Source organism: Vidua macroura, chromosome Z, assembly GCF_024509145.1.
Source record: "Vidua macroura isolate BioBank_ID:100142 chromosome Z, ASM2450914v1, whole genome shotgun sequence".
NCBI lineage: Eukaryota > Metazoa > Chordata > Aves > Passeriformes > Viduidae > Vidua > Vidua macroura.
The window spans coordinates 63,272,936-63,296,356 of NC_071611.1; the positions used below are offsets into that span (position 1 = coordinate 63,272,936).

Genomic DNA, 23,421 nt, shown 5'->3' on the forward strand with positions numbered 1-23,421 from the left:
TTAGTCCAAAGAGAAATTGTTAGAAGGCAGGTACATTATCAAAACAAACAATTACATCATTTCAGTGTATCTTTTTCTAAAATGAATGACTGCAGTTCTAAAGCTCCCACAAAATCTATCAGTCATTATTCCATCCTTGGAAGAAAATGGAAGGCATTATTGGACATCATAGTAAGTTCTACTAAAATTAAAAAAAGGAAAGAAAAAAAAAGAAAAAGAAAAAAAGAAAAAAGAAAGAAGAGTTTATGAATTCTTTCAATTAAAAACCTAGATTTCTATGCTAGTTGAAAGAAGTTTGCCATATTTAAAATGTAATTAAGAGCTACTAAGAGAATTAAGGATTCACATGTAAACAATGATGCTATACTGTAACTGTGATATAGTGGAATAAAATCAGAGGTAAAATCATACAGGAATGAAGATTATGCAGACAAATGTCAATGTAGTACCTGCACATGTTGCACAGGAGCGGTGGCAAGGTTCACATTCTCTGCCATTATGGTATTTTCCTTCTTCACAGCGGACAGCACATCTGGTGCCATGCAAACTGTTATAAAAAGGAAAGAAAGCACAGAGCAGATAATGGCAACAGAGGACAACAAGAATGTGCACAATCCAGTAAATTCTCTTTTAATCAAAGAACAACCCATATATTACGATTCATCAGCTTCCTTCACTGGTCATATTTCATAAATTTAGAGACAGCAATCACTTAAAGAGGGAATACAAAGCAGTTTTGCCCATGGTGGTGTAAAGAAGCTGTTTACAAACTCTTTGTAAATGCTACCAAGTTATAGGGGACAGAAAAAAAAATAACAATGACAAGCAGCACTAAAAATTCAGGCATGTAAAATGCAATTATTCATGAGGAATTTGGCACAGGGTCAGCATTAAAAAAAATGCTAAGTGACTTGTTAACTGAATGCCAGTTCTGTGTGGCTTGTGAGATTTGTTGAAATTACAGATGGAGGTATTCTGCCTGCAGGCACTTTTGAGAGAGCAAAAAATGTGAGGAACAAGTCACATTTTATGTATTCCTTGAAGTAGTGTTTATTGCTTTTATGTTATATGGTGCCTATAGCAGTTTGTTGGGGTTTGGGTTTTGTTTGTTTGTTTGAAATGATCTTTTTTAAACTAGGACTTCTCTGCCATGTTTACCATCTTCTGCAGAATCTCAGGATTCATCCAATTTAACACTTTCTCTAAAAGTGCTCATCAGCTCTGGGGTTTCCCACTCTTAGTGCTAACCATGTTTTTATAGATTGGATACAGCAACAGCCAGGTAAGTTCAGCACCACTGACAATTTTCAAAAATGTATCCAGTCCCAGTTTAGAAAATAAACCAGCAAGTCAACAAAAATTCACAACCCCTGCTTTTCTTTTGTTTTTCCTCAGCGACATACCTCAAAGAGCTTTACAATGCACATAGCATGTTTTTACAGATGGGAAAATAATTTGCCCAAGTTTATTTAATGGGCCAGTAATGAAGTAGATCTGGAATTCAGGTCTCTTAAGACCCAATCAAGGAAGGCCTTGCTCACTGATACCTCTGCCAAGAAAATGCAGAAAGTGTGGAACAACTATGGAATATGAAATGCATATCCTGAAAGGCTTCACTTATCTGATATAACCACACATTTTTTTAAAAACTGATACCAAAAATGACTCTCTATTTGCTAAAATTGCCCAAGAAAACATGAAGGTTAGGTTTTAAATTTTTTTTGTATTTCAATTTCAATAAAGGAATCCAGCTACTGATGTCCTAGAAGTAAATATTCAGCTTTTACTAAAAGATGAAAATCCACTTTAATGCAACAGGAAACCTCAATGTTAAAACATTAAAATAATACTTGTATTTGAAAGAATACCTACAGATACTGAATACTGGCTTCATATTTTTGTGGAACTAAGCCAGTATACAGTCTGTCCTGAATTTTATAAGATTTTTGACCTTTTCTACTTGGACCAAAAGGTCATTCTTTATAAAGGAGCTTGAAATGTGTATTGCTGCTTTGTATGTTTATCTATAATTTTAAAGAATAATTAAGTTCCCCTCTGAAGGGAAAAAATCTCACCTGCTGTTTAAAATATATGATCACTGTACTGTAATAGAATTGAGCCTTAGGTGCTTGAGGTAAGTGAATGAGTAGATACATTAAGAAATAAAATGAAGATAAGAAAATAATTTCTAACTACCACATGAATGAATCAGAAAGATTAATACAATTCATTAGCTCTACTTCTAAAACAATCCTTGACCAACATAATGTAGGTCAAAAATTGAAGAAGCCAGCTTTCCACATGACTGTGGATTTTATGTTACCTGATATAAAAGGCCTTCTAAAAATCTGTTGTCAGCCAAATTGGCACTCAGGATCACTATTACAGACTATAAACAGCATTGGTACAGATTAAATGAGGTCCATGCAAGGTTACATAGCTATCTGATGTTCTTCATTGTGTATCTTCAGCCTTGTCTGCCTCTTCAGATACTGTCTTTAGAGACATACATAATTTCCTTACCTTAGGCCATGTCTGCATTCTGTGCAGATTTGGAATTCAACACAGGTCTTGCAGTTTTCACTACATTTACGACAAACAATCTTATCTACAAGAGAAAAAAAGAAAACAACCCAGAAAACCTTGGTCAGTTTTGTTTGCTGAAATTGGATGAATGTATTATTACATGACTTACTACTTTCTAGTTTGACATCAACATCAAGCTACACTAAAACAGCAAAATTCTGCCTGTCATTAGCTTTTTCCATCAAATATAAAATGGTTTACAATATTTCTATACATTTGAAGTTATAGTTGCACCCTGAGAAAAAGTATGTTTTGAGGCCATTAAAAAATTTCATAAACACTTAAATTTTACATGCACTATTTATAATATGGACTTAAGTCACCATCTTATGTAATAGTGATATGCACTAATGACTGCCATATGTTCTGAAGACTGTCCTGCAAGCTTACACCTTCCATGCAGCAGTCTGTCCTGTCTTCCTAATTTGGTGCTAAAAGACACACCTTCATAAACAGATCTGATCTTAACAAAGTAAATATATAAATTACTTAACAACTGTTTTTTTATCTCTAGAGATGCCTTCTTTAAGAAATGTCTCTCTCTTCAGCCCTGCTGTGTTTTGACATGCAGTGAGTGACACATACCATTCTGAGAAGAAAAACTCAATTTCCCCATTTAATCCTAAATTTTCATCTATCCATCTTAATTTGTACAGGAAACAGTTCTGTTTACTGTAGTTCTCACATAGTGAAAATGCAAGATTTAAGGTAGGACCTGTTTTTACAAATTCTCAAAATCAAGCACACAGCTTCTTGCTGGAGAAAGCAGAATATTAGGTACCTAGATAAACAAAGCTCCTGAGAACATATTTATCTTCTAAGGAGAGTCTAAAGATAACAAAAGTCACTGCAGTTTTAAGCCCATTTGAATATATATCTAAATATCTTTGTTAGCCAAAGCAGGAAATTAAACATGGACAGTCTACTTGGCAATCACAGGAGGAAGCTGAAGGCAGGTACCTATCATGGCTGAGGATTACTTCGCTTGGGCAATCACATCACTCTGGAGGTGCTTAGGTCTGCCAGAAACATAATTTGCAACCATGTTACTTCTGAAGAGCCTGTTTTTGGTAGAGCTCTGGTTCACTGGTCATGACCAGTTTCTCAGCTCTCACTTCTGGTGCCATATAATCACACTGAATGGGGAGTCAAGGACAGAATGAGTGCTGTCTGTCCCTTCCCCTAGTAGTGATAACCTTTGCTGTCCTTTAGCTGACTTGCTCTTGAACTGCCCTGGTTCTGCTACTGTTACTCCCAGGTACCCCCAGCTGAAAAGACACCCTGCAATAAGCGTGTTTTTTAAAATAAAGGAAGATTATTCAGGACGTTCTTGATCATGCTTGGCAACAATTTAATAAAAGGAAAAGGATAAGAGATCAACATACACTTTTCCTGCTCATAAGCATTCCAGCAACCTCCCCAGATGAAATTCTGTAGCCCGCAATACAAAACCAACAAGAAATACTAACTCTTATCCAGGTAAAACCCATCAGGGCAGTTGGTAATACAGCTATTGGTTACTTCATTCAGGTAGTAGCCAGATTTACAGGTCATGCACTGGTCATTATGGCCTCCAACACAGGTTTCACAATTGGGTGAGCATTTTTTACATCGTTTCTTGTCTGCATTGTAGTGACCAGGAGGGCAGGTCGAAACACAGATCCTGCAGACAGCAGGGAAGAGAAGGCAGAATTGTTAATGAAATAACCTGCCACCACATTCCTGGACCATGACTGCAAAGCAGAAGTATTTCTCAGCATTGTTGCTTTTCTAATGATCATGAGCTTACTAAGATATAACCCTTCTAAGCACTGCATCAAGCTGACTCTCTTGTATCTATGTCCCTACACATGCTATCTCACCAGCATATGTCTTGTCAGACAGTCTACAGTATAATTTTGGACCATCTACATTTCTTCCTATGTTGTTCACCTAATCACATCAGCTGCAGTAGTTATGAGAGTCTATGAATACACAGAAATACATGAATGCATATATACAGAGAAAGTTTCTTATGGAAAAAAAAGAGTTGGGGATATAATCAGAGAAGGGTTTTTCAAAGCTGTGTTTTAAATTCTGATTAGCTAGTGTTTGGGGTTTTTTAACTTCAAAGAAAATTTTGCAAAATCAGGGGAAAATTAATTATCCATGACTGCAGTAAAGAGAAGAGGAAAAAAGTTACGATATATACTAAGAAATCAACAAAGTGAAGTTTATTTCTCTTTCTCTTACCTTGTGTTGTTTTTAGATTTGTAGTAATAGTGCAGACAGTCTGTACAATGATCTGGTCCTGGCCCATCACACCCTACTTTACTGCATTCTGCATTGCAGGGACCTGTAAGAAAAACAGAATACAGAGGAACAAAGGGATTAAAACTTCTCATTTAAGGGACACCTTAAAACACAGTATTTTATTGCAGAATGCAATTACTCTGTTTCCCTCTCTTGAGGACTACAGCTAGCACAGGTAGCTCAGTTTGCTTCTTGCACTGTGAGCTCAAGATTGAGCTCTGGGTGGCAGAAGCTCCAAGCAAGAGGCTGTGCAGACTCTTTACATAAAAAACAACATGAGGACCTATGTCACCAGTCAGGTGATCAAACATGTAGAGACATAGCAAGAGCCAAAGATCCTGAGACTTTCATGCACTAAAAGTGTAAGGGTACAAAAGCCCAAGGTTTCCCTTGTTCAGGGCCCCTCTTCAGAGGCACTCAGCTCAAGCTATTATTATTTATTTAGTTATTGCATCAAGATTAAGTTATTCTAAGGATTGGGAAGTCTGAGACTCTGCTATGGGAAAACTACGGTTGAGCTAGTGAGGAAACCTGGCCTGATTATTTGAGTGTGGGGTGTGTAGCTGTGAAGGGGCCTTGGTCCTAGCTCAGGTAAAGAGTATGACTTCCAGAGTGGCTTTTGGATGACTGGACAGGGAGATTTTCTGAATACCTGCATGATTTGACTTCAAAAACTCAGAAAAAAAGGCAAGCTTTTTAACAAGTATGACATCCTTATTTTATTTGGAAATGTGCAAAGACTTCTGTAATTCATAATTAGGAATGATTAGCAAAATAACTTTTAAAAAGAAGGACAACATAAATGATGAACATCATGATCAGTGGCTACTCTGGTTCCTGAGTGGGTATCAGCTGGTCCAAGTGGCTACCATGACCCAATGAACCAGACACCAGGGCCCTAATGCTCTGTGCTGCTACACGCTACAAAAGCCTCAGCTAGTACTTGCTGATTCACAAGTCCTCTGTTTCACCTGCACTCATATTAGGCTTGATAATGCTTGTGGATCTGTTCCAACTTAGTATTTTCTATGATTTTGTTCTTACAGTTTTCAAATAGATCCTCCCTTCTATGGGAGGAGAGAACCATCAAGTCTTGCCTTTATGCAGATGAACAATGACTGTGGGTGAAGTTACAACTTTCAGGATCACTGATCACTGAATGAAATGTGTTGAGTTTGCTTCATATAAAAGCTTAAGTTTTAAGCTAGTGACCTTTCCAGTAGAGATAGTAGTGTTTCATTACCTACTAAAACAAGGAGTTCTGCAGCTGTCCATCTAAAATAGAGACTGTGCAACTGACATGCTATGAAAGGAGAATGGAATAACAGAAAATACTGAATTGAACTTTCTCCTCCTTTTCGCTGGCCAGAGATATACTTCAGATTCATCACATGGTACTGCTAATGGTGGATTATATGTAAGAAACTGCCAACTTGACTTATTTTGCAGTGCTAAAAATCTAACTCTACTAAAGTCTAATGACAAGGTTTAAAAACTTCTATAGAGATCATTGAAAAACAACACAGATGTAGAAGATAATGTTCTTCTCATATATATATATATGCATAAGTATATATAGCTTTATATACTTACATGCGAAACAATGCATTCTTCATAGCATGTTAAGTGTAGCTTAAAAATATATAACTCTATGCATGCAAACTCAAACACCTAACATTCAATTATGAACAAATGCTTCTCATCTTCGGTGAAGAATTCAATTCACTGAACAGTTTACATATGCAGATTCTCAGGTCATCCTTGAAGCCATTAAGGGTTCAGTAACTGCACAAACAGAGTAAATGAATGCACACACCTGAATAGTCATCTGTTGCATAATCTTCTGTAGGGTCTTCAACTGGACTGGAGCGCACTCTTTCCACTTTGGAAAAATCATTTCTTGGTGAGTAAGGCTGGATGGATGTTCCATACAGTACTAAGGACCACTCTTTCAATTTGCCTGGAAGTTAAGTATTATAAACTGTTTTCAGAAGTATTTCTCTTTTCTGTGTCTTACGAAAGTATGTAACTTTTAAGCATGTTGTTATGAGTAGGTATGGAAGACATTGCTTTTCAAGTAAGTGCAATAGTTGTTTTACTATAAGCTGAGAAAGCATATTTGCTTCAATCAGATCTTTACACTGTATTTTCATTGCACTTCAATCTCTTAAAGATCTAGCAAAGGTTTGCACCATGGGATGAACTCAATATAAACAATAAACAAAACAACTGGGCATACAGTTATTTGGAATATGTATATGGTACTGCATAAAGTGGTTTTGCTCTGGATTTCACTTTCCCCTCAGAACATTATTAATTGTGCGGTAATTATAATTTGAGATCTTTTAGCTAAGTAGCTGTATTCAGAATTCTGACTTAAGAAAGGGATTACATAAAAGAACCTTTCATTGACTTTCAGGACACAACTTCATGAACAAGAAACACTGTCTCTTAAAATCTCCATGGAAGAACATCAGTGTCTCACTCAAATCAGCATAATTTGTAATTTATTTGTGCCAGTTATTTGGCAGATATATCACTGTACTGTCTGCAATCATCACTAATATTTTATCCTCTTATCACTCTTATTTTATCCTCCAATTTAATATTTGAGTGAAGACAGAAAAAAACATCTGGCCACCTGCAGCATTATCTGACTTTCTGGTAAGTTTTTTGGGGAAGAATAAAAAGATAAACGTGTATCAAGTCATCAGTTCATGCTGTCAGAACATAAAGGGTGAACTTTTAGTCCCCACCTTTCTCTCTATACTACCAGGTGAAAAAATCTGAAGAAAGAGTAAAAGCACACAGGCCTGAAATAATGGCTAAAGAAAAGACACATAAAAACCACATCCCTACTTGAAAAGGTGCAACTGAAGGTTGGTATCAGCCCATCATATTGGTTATGTTAATCTGTGCTGGAAGAGCTAGTTGTAAATGTCAAATTTTCATTAGAACAAAGAGAAATCAGAGAAGCAGGGAGAATTTGAATGATCCTGTTTTGGAGGCTGTTTTGTGGTTAAAACTTTTCACAAAGAAAACTATTATTTAATGAGAAATATAATCCAGGTATAACACTTCTCAAGAAAATAATGTAGTATATTTAATGTAAAATTAAATTCAAGCAATCTTCCCCTTCTTTCATTTTAATGATATTCAGTAACTTGAAATATTATTCACTTGGATTTTTTAATCTATACAATCAAATTAATTAGACCTTTACAAGTGATTTTCTGTATTTTTCCCAATGCCATCTGGTAGCCTCCAGTGACATGACAAATACAAGTATCTCTTTGCTTGTACATGTATACTCTTAGCAGTAAGCAACAATAACCAAATACACTACCTGACAGACCATAAGCAAATTCTTTTAAATAGCTTATACTAGGGCTGAAGATGGACATTTCTGTTATCTCTATGTCTCTTGCCAATCCAATTTAATAATTTTGAGACAAAAATTTCTAACTTCATATGAAACCTTCCCTGCGGTATACTCAGTTTTTGAGCAGAAACTACAAACCAGAGACTGTTGTGGCTGTTGTGTCACACAGTAGCTTTCAACTTTCCACATCTGAATTATTGCTTTATTTAAAGAGACATTTGATCTTGATTAAAAAAAAAAAACAAAAAAAAACCACTGATGAATCTACCACACCTGCTGCCAAACTACTAGCTAATTACCTTGGCTGTAAAACTGGATACACCTTGTTTTCAATTGCTTTTCCTACCCACAGACATGTAACTCCTGAACACCCATTGGATTAAAAAGAGCCAAATCATGTATTTTCTTTCTTTAAAGGAAGAAAATGTGGGAATCAAGTTACATCTCTGTGTTCCTTAGACTGATCCAACTGTGTCCTTAATGGCATTTCTCTTTTTAAAAAAGAAGTCACACAGGGAGATAATTTTCAATCAGGTATGTGGTCATACCTACAGCCCTTTCAAAGATACATCTTCTTCATGTCCAGTCCCTGCCTTTTTTTGTGTTCTAAACCGCTTCCAGAGCATACAAACCGTAATACATTGGATGCAATTAAAAAAATTGTGTTTTGCTAAGTTATTCAGATCTTTTTATCCCCATTTGTTATGAGCCAAAACTCACTTAAATAGAAAAATATAATTTTTCCATTTCTCCCAGAGCACTGGTAAAGGTATTTGCAAGAACCTACTACAAATAACCATACATAAAGATGCTAAGATGCTCCTAAAGCATAGCATACTGTGTTTGGATTTTACGCATACAGAAGATATTGTACTAACATTACTGCAGGAAGGATTGTTACTCTGAATGCATATATAGTGCAAAAGGGCAGCAAGGGGAATAATGTAGGGTCTCTCAGGAGATTAGTTGCCTTTTAAGAATAGTTCAGTAAATAAGGAGGAGAAAAATTCATGTGACTTGCCAGTAAATAAATGAAGACTGCCTCAAGGTGGGTTTAATTTGCACAATGAAAATATTTCAATAACCAAGTATATATACATACACACACAATTTTATAATGAATAAACAAAGTATGCACATTTAAGCCAAAATCTTTCTTTTCCCATTTTTGGCTGATTCCATAATTTAATCTGGCTAGAATAATCCTTTCCCTGCTTGCATTTAGAATGTGTAACAAAGGTCCCATGTTGTATCTATAGAAATCTATATTGCAATGTTTCAGAGCAAACATATATTCACCTCCATAAACTCTACAGAATTAAATGTAGAAATCACATGCATTACTTTTATGAACTGGACTCTTAATTTCTTCTCAGGTAACAGGTGTGGCATTACCTTGCCAGTGCAGGGATATGATAACAAGTTGGGTCTTTCTTTTTAATTTGATTACAGAAAAATGGCAACTCTTAATTATAAGACTTTTCAAGAGCTGAGTAAACACATGCACAGAACACAAACAAGAAACAGGCATGATGATGGTATCAGTGTGATAAACTGCAGGCTATGGTGATAAACTGGAGAGGCACCATGAACTGGAGAGGCACCAGGCATAAATTACGTTTAAGCACCTTTTGTTTACTTCATGTTCTCTTCAGTGCAGAGACTAATCCCGATATGCCCAAACAGCTGAATTTATCCACCACTAATATATGGCAGGCACTTCCAAATCTTTTTGAACAGAAGAGTTACTGGACAGCTTTCATCAGAGGGCAACCACTGCTCTAGAAAGATGGGGGATACATTACTAGACAGTATACAATGAACCAGGATCCAAATTCACAACCACACTGCATCTTGTGAAAACCAAATGCACATAAAAACCAAACTAGTCTCAAGCAGTGTTTCCCATTGCGGTTAAAACAAAGGAGAGGATAAGCTCTCCAGCAGGATTTTTTCAGTAGATCAGCTTCCTCCAGACCCTAGGTTTTACAGACCTACTTTCTCCCAGTCCCCTAGCCTTACTATCTATGCCTTTTCCAGAGTTGCATCTTTAGGCCTTAGTTCTGATGGAGGAAAAGAAATCAGTTCCATTAGATTAGCTACTGTAGCTACTGAGAGAGTATATATAATGTATATATATACTGAGAGAGTATATATAATGTATTGAAATCAATAAACCTATACAGCTATATGTATAGTTGAAGTGTGCAGGAGTGTTCAGGAACAGGCCTTTAAGTGTAAAGCTGGAAATATAGCAGGCCACTTTGAGATCGTCCTGGTGATGTAAAAGGCCTGTACAATATAGCTGGAGAATTGCCCAGATTAAAAGTTTTCAAAATGGCTCCATGCTACTTCATTTTTAGTGCAAGGTGTGTGTCAGGGAAGAGAGAAATAGCTGAAATGTATTGCTCTGTGGTTGTCCTTCATGCCTGTTGGATGAACCAATGGGTTCCAGTACACACAAAGGTGAAGAGCTACCCTAACTTGTCCTTCACACCAGAGATGTTCCTGGATGTGGCAGGAATAACAAGTGTAAAGTGGAGTTGAAAATACTTAATTTATGTCTCTTTTCAGTAATTTGATTAAAATTAAATTCCTTATTTGCTGCATAATACCTCCCCATCTATCAAATTCTAAAACACTGAAAATTAAAAAAAAAAAAACCCGAACACAAAACCTTCTCCTGAATCTCTGACCAGTTTTGCTTATACTCTGTGGCTGCTTTTCCAAACACATTTAGTGATTATCCCCTTTTAGTGTACTGGAAACTTTGCTTTTTCATTTAGTGGTGCATTTAACATTGTTTGGTTAAGATCAAACCATAGCTGGAAAGCTATGGTGAGAACTGATCAGTGGTGATAAAGTGAAATTTAAAACACCGGCAATATTGGTGCTTCCTTTAAGAGCTCTAGGGGAAAATAATCAAGATTCTCAAAATGCTGTGCTTGAAGTTAACCATATGACTATACAGCTAACATTTAAATAACACTGGCCATGGTGTAAAAAGTTACAAGAGTCTAGAAGACATTTACTGCTCAGAAATTTTGAAAATCATACTTTATCTTGGTCTTCATTAGAAGACCATATCAACCACATATTGTGTAAAGGCTTTTCAAATTTTGGCTTATGATTGCTGGTTTACTATCCTAAAAAATAAAATCAGGTTATGTAGACTAGTGAGTCAGGCAGTAAGACACTAGATTTAATGGTTGGACAAAGAATCATATTTTAAAAGTGGAGACTGGCTATTGGAACATGACAAAGCTGAAGTAGAAATAAAGAGTAGAAATAGAGAATTATAATTCTCTATCAACTCTATCAAGAGTGATTTAGTGAGGCTGATCTGTATGTTAAAATTTTTTTAAACAGATCATCTAAAAAACCTACAGAAATAAAAGTAAACCATGTATCTTAAAAGGTAAATAACAGTAACATAAAAATGAAGAGTGCATTGATAACTTAAATTTAGAATAATGCTCTTTCCAGCTATGGCTTCACACTAAAACCAGTGAGATGTTCCAGGTGTAAATAAAATGTGGAAAACAGCAAGCACTTTTCAGAATTCACACAGCCCACATAAATGTTAGAGACCTACCTGGAGTCTTGAAATTTCTCAGCTGAGATGGAGTGTCACAGATTTCCAAGATCCAATCACCTGCTGCTTTTTCACTCCAGCAGTGAGTAGTCATAAACTCCCAGTTTTTGAATCCTTCCATGGAATGATCAAATAGCCTAGAACAAATTATGACATTATTTCAAGGCAAACATTTTTTTTCCTGGGGAGCTGTGCCTCCAAGTGTGCACTTTCAAACTCCTGAATAATCAGCCAGTTAGTTCATCTGTACCTTCATATAACATTATTCATGATGGTTTTTTCACATATATTTCAAGCACATTCAACAGTTTTTTGTTGCTTGATGGAAGAGAGTCTTTACATGCCATCATGTTTTTATAATGAAAAAGAGAATGGCAAGCAAATTAATTGCAACAACACCATAATTGCTAATACTCTTTAATATGATTCATGGGTCTTGGAAAAACTGCATATAATACAGAATTCCATTGCTTTAACAGCATGATGTAATTACAAATAAGTTGTAAGCTGGAAAATGTCAGTAACATTTATTTTTGGCTTTGGATTGGAATAGTTAAAAGGGGTTTAAACCCAATAAAAAGAGTAAGTTTAAGATAACAGTGATTCAATACATCACTTCTTGTGAGGAAGTAATGCAACAGAGACACTGGTCTCAATCCTCAAACAACCAAGGTATCACCCTCTTCAAACACTTCACAGAATTCAGTTTGGGTAAACTGAGAGACTAATGGCATCTGATGATTTAATCAAACCAATACCATTACCATAATTTAATTACTTAGGCTGTGGGTGAAGACATTAGAACTTAGGCCTGGATTATGATAATTCTAGTATAGAAGGACCAATTTTGAGATACTGCAATGTAATTGGGATCTCCTGTGAGACAGGGAAGGAGGACCCTTCCTGGCAGGAGATTAGACACAAGAGAATTTGCACTTTTATTTAGTGTTCACAGTGTGTTGCTTGGTAGCCTAAAACTATTGATGAGAAGAGTACTCTAAGTGGGACTGTTGCCTCCAATAAAATCACATGGCTCAACTTAAAAAATACATATGTAACTATACACTCACATGTATGTATTTTTATATATTTGTGTATATATACACACAGAGATATGTATGCATGTCAATTTATATATGCATGTATATACATACATATGTGTGTGTAATATCCATCACTATTTAAATTTGATCTTTGTGTGTGAAATCTTCACTGGTAATAGCTGTGATTAAATATTTTTAAAAGACAAGAATCTCTACAGTAGAAAATCCAATGGATTGAAAATGCTTTTCCATAAAACAGAGAAAAGCCTAGCATTAGACAACATAAATATTATATTTGAATTAATGTGAATCTGTTCTTTTCTAAGCTAATTTCAAGCTCTGTTCTCAAAAGGTTGTGAAATTCAGCAAACAGGAAAACAGGATGCTTGTGTAGGTACATTCCTGGTGAAAACTGCCACATGGGATAGGAATAAAATGCCATAGTTCTTGCTGGAAGCTTTGGTCAGTCAGAGGCGTGGGGTCAGGTACTGTGTCCAACACTTCTTGCAAAAGAAACTGTATGGACCTACAGGACTGGTGCACCTCATAGGGCTCATCCAAAACCTGATTCTCATGGTCTCAATTCAAACATAAAATCACAGAATTATAGAGTATCCTGAGCTGGAAAGGAGCATCAAAATCCAACTCCTGGCGCTACACAGGACAGCCCCAAGGTTTACAACATGTCTCTGAGAGCCTACTCCAGTGCACAGAAGAACTTTCCTAATATACAGCCTAACTCCCCTGACACAACTTCAGGCCATTCCCTCAGATCCTGTAACTGGTCACCACAGAGGAGACTGGTGTCAGCCCCTTGGCTTCCCCTCATAAGGAAGATGTGGACTTTGATGAGGTCTCCCCTTAGTGTCTTCCAGGCTGAGTACGACAGGCAACCTCAGCTGCTCCATGTATGGCTTTCCCTTCAGACCCTTCACCATCTTTGCAGCCTCCTTTGGACACTCTCTAATAGCTTTATAACCTTCTTACATTCTGGTGCCCAAAACTGCCCTCAGCACTCGAGGTGAGGCTGCCCCAGCGCAGAGCAGATCAGGACAATCCCCTCCCTTGCTGGCTGGAGATGCTGGGCCTGATGCCCCCCAGGACACGCTTGGTCCTCCTGGCTCTCAGGGCACTGCTGGCTCATGTTCAACTTGCCATTCAGTTTGGGCTACCTTTTCCCATTCTAAATGAATACCTATAACAGTAGTCTAATTTATTAGCACTTATAAAACTAAATTAAAATATACATTGGGATCATTTTCACTGATTAATTGTGTGAGATTTTCTTCTGATACAGTTCTGTGCTTCTGTGTATGTGCCTGTAAGTGTATTATGAAGACATATTTTGGCAGCAGAATGGGCCTGTTTCATGTCACTGTTAAATCAGTTGTCTGAATACAGCAAATCTCACAAAGGCATGGCACATACTATTTACTGAAATGGTAGAAATTATTACACAGTCATTATCCAGAATCTGCATGCACGTATGTTCCATTTAAGTCATGTAGGTTATTTCCAACTGTTATTCAAATTACCATACTGTTGTTTTCTGATAGCTTATGTATTACTTTCTAAACACGTTGTCAATGCAACAAGGCACCAGTATTTCTCTTTGCTCTTGTAGGAACTAAATTATGTAGTATTATACAAGTACTGTACAATTACAGATTTATATACACTTAGCTCCTATTCATATACTTTAGAAACATGAGCTTCTCCTTATTTTTACTGTAATTAGCCTGATATTTTCCATAGTGGGTAACTATGGAAACTTTTTGGATAACTAGGTGTGTCTTGTTTTGAAGTTTTAAAGTATCGATGGATATCCATTTTAATAATTCTTTTAAGTCATTTTGGGTGGAAGAGACAAAAACCCCACGTCTTGTTTTTAAAAACACTGTTACCTAAAATATGCTGTGACCACAACTGTAAGCTTCCATCCATGGAAATGGGGAAAATCGGGTAATATTATTTCTGAGAAAATTGACTATTTTTTTTTAAACAATACCTCTTTGAGAAAGATTTTAATTTTATAAAATTAGGTCTAAATTGGAATCTTTGAATGTATGAGCTGTGCTTCTTATTTGTAGGAAACATTCTAGAAATAAGTCAAAAAGTCACAGACAGGTCAAAAGAATAGTTAAAAACAAAGTAGAAACATACTGACTCTGACTCTGTGTATGTATTTTGGACATACAAAATTGTCCAAGTACTTTTGCTTTGCTTTGTTTATGCACTAAACTCTCAAATCAAAGAACCTATGAGACAATACAGGGATTTCACTTTAAGTGGTGTTAAATAAATGAATGAAATGATCAAATGTATATTCCTTATTCAGAAAGAAATGCATAGGAGCATGCAGCCAGTCCAGGATTTAATTTTGTGAATTCTCAAAATTCCTATTGAAGACACACTTGTGACACAGATTATCATGGGTTCATAAAATTTAGTACATGGTCTGATGAACTGCTACTTGACTATTACAGATTATTATAGACTAAAATACTTAAACAAGATTACTAGAATAATCTGATAGTTTTTTATGACCATGATCATATACCTGTACTCATGAATGCAACACACTTTTAAAGACCAAAGTGATTAACAACATTTGAATTTTCAAAACTTGTTTGCTAACATAAGCACATCAGAATGCCAATTCTGTTACTCAGTTACTCAGGGGACCTTTCTTAGAAACAGAAGACTCAACATGGTGTGGATGTTACTGCATGATTGACTATATAATTATAAGCTGCTGCTTACAATGAATAACAGCATTACATTAAAAAAAATTGATCTTCTCTCTCTGAGGAGTTTTATGCCATACTCATCACATACCATATATATGCCTAGGTAAGAATATATGCTACACAGTGTAGAATAAAACACTTATTTTTCTTAAAACAAATTCAAGAGTCTTGATCTCTTCCACTGCCGCCACTTCAGCTAAAAATTGCATAACCTTTCTCTTCAAGAACATAATTTAAAGCAGAAATATTAATCTGTAATCAAACTTTAGACCCAGAGGAAGGCAATTAGTCACTTTCTAATAGCATTAAAAAACCCAATAAACAAATGTGTCAGCTTTTCAGCAAAGAATCTTTAAATTCCTAAATGCTTGGAAGAATTTGTTTCAATTTTTAATTTCATGTGATAAAAGGCAGTGAAGGTAGAGGATTTATTTAGCAACACCAGCATTACCTGTCATGAACACTAAAAAGTAAACACATAAAAGGAGCTTTTTTTCAGTTATCTTGATTGTTTGTTTCAGCTGAGAAGGTGCAGCTGCACCTGACTGACAGCAATGGTTGTATATTGAACTCAATGCATTAAGAACCTGGAAATCCTGCACTAGCGAGTGGCTGTGGCTGCAATGGAGTAGCTGGAAAGAGGTAAGAATTTTCTTCTCCTACAGCAGCTGTCTTTGTTATGATGTGCTCCAGCACACAAACTGGCAGCCTCATGGGCAAGTGGTCCTTGCCCAGAAGTTTGCACAGCCACAAGACTTCAAGTGTGCTTATAGTTTGAAAAGACTACATAGTGCCTTCCCAAGCTGCATACCCGAAAGTGCTTTGGTCAACTATTCTCCTTAAAGCAGCTCTTCTCCACAGGGTCGAATCATCAGCTCCCTGTGAGATGTAGCCCTTGAAAAACTGCAGACAGCTCAAACTGACTTAACCAAAGCTTCAGCCAGACCCTACTGCCCATTTGCACTGAAGTATTCAAAAAAAAAGAAATGGTCAGAGAATACACAAGGCCTTTCAGAAGCTTTCTTGCTTTCTTATCTACATGTGGAAGATCACTTAAAATATCTGGATGTGGCGCTAAAGAAAACATATTTAAAGTATTTGCATACACTTTTTTTTTTTTTTTCCATGTCATATCTGGTTATCACAGTTAGCTTTATGGAACAATGGATATCTCTGAACTATCATGATAAAATTGTTTGGAGTAACATGAACAATAGTGTACAATGCCTGCCAGCCTGAAATAGTGGCTAGTATGGCAACCACAATCTTTAAAAGTGGAGAACTTTTCCCCTGGAATGACACATATCCACATTTAATGATCCATCATTATTTGCAAACATGTCAGGCTGAGGAGCTCCATACACTCCACTGGTCAGCCAGCTGCTCAGTAGTGGGGTATCTATTCATCAACCCCCCAAAAGAAAAAAAAAAAAAGAAAAGAAAAAAAATAGCCAACATGAATGAAACAAAACATAGCAAGTATGAGTTGGGAGAAATGGTTTTCCAAGTACTGTTTCACCCTGTAGACACATTACAAGAACAGGATTATCGTTAGCTCATTGTGGACTTAGATTACTACCACCTCAGAGACCTTTTCAGTGAGACTTAGCATGAAGATTGGCCCTTATGTTTCATCATATTAGGATTAAAATGTTAGTTTTCTTTAATATTAAAGTATAACATGTAAGCTGGAAAAAAGATGCATACCTATAAAGAAAGTGTTCCCCTTCTTTAGATCACCAAGGCATTTTATGAAGCAAACAACTGAGTAAGATTAGATAAGAATAACTTGGGTTTGGTCTAAGAGTTCTGCAGAGGAGGATATTATTAAAATTTACTGATTGTCTAAGGTTTCATGACAGGAAAAAGATGGTAATGAAGATACAGTCTTTTGTTACTGAAGAAAATTATTATTAATATGAGGGCCATGTAAGCTTATGAAGCTAGTGGCCTGGAAAGTTGCCACCATGTGGCTGAAATATTTCAGTTACGCAGTTCAAATGGCAACAGCTGTTTTAAATTTAAAGGGCAAGAATTAAATAAGCCATGCCTTCAGTGGGAGGCAAATGAGCCCTAAGTTTGTTTTTCCTACTATCTTTGTATCTAGCTTCTCTTCCATAGCCTGCCTGTACTGAATGTTTGTTAGAACTGACCTTGGTATGTCTCAAAAAACACTCAGAAACCCACATTGCCAAATCCACTGGCCAGTTGTTTTTGGAAAGGGGATACTGCTCCCCTCTGGACTTAACTCTAGCCTCATCCTCACAGCAGCCAATACACTTCCAGCCTGTATTTTCCTCTGGTGCAGCACACCCAATGTAATCGTGTTTAGTACTTTCCAAACAATAAAGCAGATGTTCCCTGTAATGCAGATTTTGAAGAATGCACATAAGGCTTAAAGCAGTGACAGTGTTATCCACCAAATGCCTGCAAAGGAATCCACATTTTTTCTGACTAACAAGTTTTCTTACTGAAGTAATTTTAGGGGGTGCCAACATTAAGGATAAAATATGCAGAAAAAAGGCCAAATATTGCCTTGAGGGACCTACTTGTCAATGCACCAGAAATTACACACAATGACCTTTCTTCCAGAATTGGTGGAGAAGTGCACATGTAAAATATACCTTTTGCACTTAAAAACATTTTACCAAGCAAACTGTTTAAAATTAAACCCAGATGTGTAACTGCTTTACATTGCATGTAAAGCAATGGGGTTTTCCCTGGTTTCAGTAAAAACAGCTGGTATTGCTGCTATTAATCCTGTTTGTGCACATTTAAAGGTCCTGTATATCTGAGAAAAACATCTTAGTCAGGTAGTAGCAATGTATAACAGCCTCTGGGGCCTTTGCCTATAGCAGAAAAAAAAAGACTATTTGCTGCCAATGTATGTCTCCATGAATGCTTACCACTGAATGCATTTACTCACTGATATTCAGTAATATTGATACTTTAAAAATCAAATGCCTCATAACTAATTTTTCATACTAGAGAATAACAACTAGAGAATAACAATCCTATTTCAAGTTTTATTTCATATCATAATGCTAAAACATATACATCAGCAACACACAGCATACTCCTAATTTCAAGAAATTACTACCTCTTTGCTGTATGATTTCTTACAGCAAGGCCAAATAAAGTAAGCCTTGAAACACCATTTCAGAAAGTATTATGTTCATATCCCTCACTTTACCCTAAGAAAGGCCTCATGAAGGCTCTGGGTATTTCAGACCTAGAATTTGCAATATACATTTATCCCTAATATTAGTAGCCCAGAGTTGTTTAGTAGCCCATCAGCCCAATGTGATATATTTCTGAAGTTTCCATGGGAAGAGAATTTCTGGTGAGACTCTACAAGCTCCGTCATGAATAATTTGTTTCCTGGAAAGTGAGAAAATGTGAAAAGGCCTTTCAGGTTTATTTGTTTTCTGTTTAGTCTCCTGATACTATGATGTAAGAAAGAGGTGAACATCCTCTTATTTTACTATGTATATTTGCATTCCCTTTCTCTACTGCATGTACAGAAAAGAATTACTTTTAAGGTGCAGGTGTTACAAAGACACTGATTGAATTAAATTTTGTACCTATTCCACACACCAGTCATCACCAGAGGTGAACTGTGAATCCTGGAATGTATTTCCCACTTGCTGTGAGTCAGCTGCAGCACATGAAAGCCTAGAGCCAAAAGTTAGCTGTGTTAAGACCACTGGGTTTACACAAGATTGTTTTGTTTGGATACCTAGTTGGATGTCTTTCATGTTTTTTCATTTTGAACTGAGGAAGAACTACTGCATGAAAATGGAAGAAAAAACTAAAGAAGGATTTCTTCAAACAGAAAAACAAAAGTCTGTTTCATAACTAATAAGAGAAACCTGTCTTGCACTGGTTAGCAGAAGACAAATTCTTTGTTCAGTGCAGTAGTGCAGCAGGAAGATACAGATATGTGTGCCTATGTGCTTTATCAACAACCTATGACAGCACTCACAATGGAACACAGGAGATATTCTAGAGAACCCCAAACTTCCAGGACAACTTTCTCTCCATTTGGTGAATTAGTGTCTACAGCTTGAAGAATATTTTCAGTTTACATTTTCTTTTAATTTAACATAATCTCTAATGAAAATGCATATTCACAGCTCAATCAGAAGCAAGTCCATTTGACCTCCAAGTGTCTCTGTAACAGGCTGTTTCAAGAGGAAATATAAGTCCTTCTATCACTGAGATACAGGAGGACATGCAAGTCTCCAGAGCTAGATAATCAGCATTTCTGGCTGAGGAAGCATGGATGAAAAGCAGTCTGGAAAGCAGGCCACTCTCAATTCATTAAAAGCCCTGAGGAGTAGGACTAGGGATATTAATTTTGTGAAGGCTTAAGCATGATGGCAGAAAAGCTCACACAACACAGGTTTGATAGATGACATTTTTTGCAGTTTCTTATATGTAACATAAGTAAACATCAACTTTTCTGTGGGAGCCATGCTTTATGTCTAGCAAAACGGCAGTCATCTAAATCAAGTCATCAAGGAAAAAGAATTATCTATCATATAAGGGTCCGATCAGAAAGAAGATTTCTAGCTAGTCGGAGAAGTATACAAGAATTTCTTACTGTAAATGTAACTTATTTGCATATTTGAAACTGGAGTAAAATATGGAAAGTTTTCTGATGTTTCTTAATGCCTTAACCATGTCTGGTAGAAGGTGGTGTTTTTGACCATGGATTTAGCGAGATTTACATAGCAAAGACTGCCAGTGTTTTCTTTGAAGAAAATTTCTGCTAGTAGATCAGAGAAACAGAATCATCACTGAGAAGTCTTTCAGTTTGCTAATGATTCCCTCTACTTATCATTTGTCCAATGATACACTGGGCAAAGAGATACTTGTCTGAGTTCAGTAAGAAGAATAAAAAAGACAATTTGATGCACTGTAACAGTTTCTCCAAAAATATAACATAGAGGTGACAGGATGAGGAAGAAGATTGATCCTTCCTACTAGCTGTTGTTAAAATGGCTGGACATTTGAAAGCAAGTATCCATCACTGAACTGATGTCTAACTTAAAAAAAATTTTGAAGGCAATGCCTAACTTTTAAAAGCTTTAATCTGCAATTTACAAATTAACCCTTTAATTTCAAGTGCTATTGCTACTTTTCAGTGTTGTCCTACTATAAGCTTTTCATGGATTGAGTATGTTTACTTTGAAAAAAAGGATTTGGAAACAGGTAACATCGGGGATTTAAAACATAGTAGTAAATATACATTATTCTATCTGATTTTCATTGCTATCAAAAAAAAAAGATAAGAAAAGAGGAAATCAGAAAATAAGTGGCGCTATGTAGAAACACTTTGATTCAACTTCCTTATGAACACTGAGTCTGTTTTCTTCACATTTTCCAGCCATCAAATAAATGGTGAGCCACACAAGAAGTATTGAAATTGACTAATCTTTGTCTTGGAGTTCAACAGTTTTAACACTGTTCTTCTACTGAGATTGTCATCTCCGAGTTAATTTGTACTTCACTCTGCCCATCTCTCTAAGAAAAAATAATTAGCCTGTGTCTTAGCATTCCTGCTGTAATGACTTGACTGCTCTTTGCTGACACTGACATGTCTATACAGGCTCTACATGCTGACTGTACTGTGAAATTAGGTTGTCATACTATACCTGTTGGCCAAGAGCTGTGACCTAGTTCCAGAAGGAGAGGTTAGGTAAATTGCCAAGTCTCCACGTCGAGGGTGAGTAATAGTGATACGTACAACAACATGCTCCAAGTAGATCACATGATGGTTAGGATTATCTGAACAGCCAGTGGCTTTGTAAATTGAACGGACAATGCTGTCAGGTCGTATTGTTCTGTAACAGAAGCACAGCAAACAACATCAGCATTTCTTGCTTTTTGTGTAAAATACACAACCTCATCTTTTTTGCTTAGTAGAGAATGACAGTGTTGGACAACTGAGAAGTCAGTAGCCTATAATCACTAGTTTTGACATGTGCTTCCTAGCTGAAAATACCACTATAGGGTAATTATTTCACTGCAGATAATGGCTAATGGCAACTGCCTGGGTTTCTGTTAAACACATACAAAAGGTAAAATAGGAATAAGCCTTTAGGACAGAGCATTATTGTGGATTAGTGGCCAGCTGAGACTTGCTGAGATTGTCATGGGATCACAGCTGGTTGCTAAACCCCAGGAAATGCCTGGCATAGCTAATCCTAGTTTACGTAACAGCGAGTATTACATGTTGACTTTACCAAAAGGCATCTGACTCAGCTGGTTTAAATTGGCATGATATCCTCACAGACTATACCAGTTATGGATCAAGCCTTTCAAATATAATTATCAAACAATATTCTTAGTGCTTTGGAAGTGTGCCTCATGCTTGATGCTGTCACTATATCCATGAAGTGCACATAATAGAATTTTGCTCTTAAACCTGGTTCTATAGAGACCTTAGCAAATGAAAAGCAGTTCAGTTTTGGCCTCTGAACTAGAGACTCTCCTAAGACTATCGGAGAGAGACAATATCACACAGTTTCAAGAGCATATTTGCTATTTACATATTGGACTGTTCTTGCAAAGGTGACTGAAATGCATTCAACCAAATATTATTCTTCCTTGATGTATCATCTATATAAAAATCCATCATTAGCCAGTCTGGATTATTTTACACCTTCACCTTCTGCAATGTTCTTTAAACTAGAGCCTTTTCCCGTGCACTACATCCGTAAATGTGGCAGACTCCCTGGTATGGCTTTAAAAATTATACATTATACACAATGCAAGGGAGGGGTAAATTATACTCAATTTCTTTCCATAAGTTTATGCCAGCAAGAGTTTTGGTAGCAGGTATTACTTGATTTGCCGATCTGTGTTCTCCACACACACATGCTGTGGAGGCACCGTTGTCCACTTTTCTGCTTCTGTCACCATTGCTTCAGCATCCATCAGTCCAAATCCATAAAGGTGGCTCACTGCAAGGTACAAACAGAATGGATACAGTTATAGCATTAACCCTTGGGTTTCATCATAGACTAATTCCAGAGTGTCACATCCTAACAGGAGTTACTTCTTTTCTCTTCTTCCTTACTTTCATTCAAAGCTTCAAAATCTCATTGCCAGGAACAATAATGACTATATCTAATTTGTTCCAACAAATCTGTTCACGGCTTTATTACAGAAGTGGCATGAGGCACGACCTACACCGCCTACCATGAGAACTACAGAATGCCATGACTAAAATTGCCTCTGGCTGCCCTTTGTCCATGTGCCTCAATTTAGCTTAGCCATTTTGTATGACAAGGGGCTAAGCATAATGAATGAGAGGAAAATTACTTCCATTACTCAAATACCAAACACATGCATGTGTATTCAAGGAAGCTGATACAAACTTGAGGAGGAACAGACCATTTTGTAACTTGTATTCTCTGAACTTCCCTGAGTGTAAGCAGCATGTGGATGCTCTTCTGTTCCTGTAGGTTTGCCATTGGCCAACCAATTAGGTAGATCCACCATCTCCTTAAAGCTGTCTGCTTGATGACGGTGAAAAGCACTTACTGAATCAGCTGTGTGTTTTTGATTGCTGTTCCAATCTAAACAGAGACTTGCAAAAAGGTTTTGATGAACTGGAAGAGTTTCTAGCCATGACGTTCCATTGTGACAAATTGGTATTCTTGATAAAGTTCTGACAGCAGAAGATGAAAGAAAAAAGCTTCCACAGGAGGAGTTTAGATTGCAAATATTAGTAAATCAGTTTTTCTTGCTACCACAGAAACC

The 23,421-nt window shown here is 36.6% G+C and overlaps 1 protein-coding gene across 2 annotated transcripts in view; it reads right to left on the reverse strand.

Annotated features, from left to right (window-relative positions):
- The window catches only part of PCSK5 (proprotein convertase subtilisin/kexin type 5), a 228,952-nt gene that overhangs the window by 60,002 nt on the left and 145,529 nt on the right, over positions 1 to 23,421 (reverse strand). For both annotated transcript variants that reach the window (XM_054003177.1, XM_054003178.1), the window contains exons 11-18: positions 22,502 to 22,619; positions 21,309 to 21,497; positions 11,856 to 11,992; positions 6,695 to 6,838; positions 4,819 to 4,921; positions 4,056 to 4,249; positions 2,524 to 2,608; positions 450 to 547 (exon numbers count right to left, since the gene is read on the reverse strand). In XM_054003177.1, the coding sequence (XP_053859152.1) occupies positions 450 to 547; positions 2,524 to 2,608; positions 4,056 to 4,249; positions 4,819 to 4,921; positions 6,695 to 6,838; positions 11,856 to 11,992; positions 21,309 to 21,497; positions 22,502 to 22,619 (1,068 nt within the window). The remainder of the gene's footprint in view (positions 1 to 449; positions 548 to 2,523; positions 2,609 to 4,055; positions 4,250 to 4,818; positions 4,922 to 6,694; positions 6,839 to 11,855; positions 11,993 to 21,308; positions 21,498 to 22,501; positions 22,620 to 23,421) is intronic.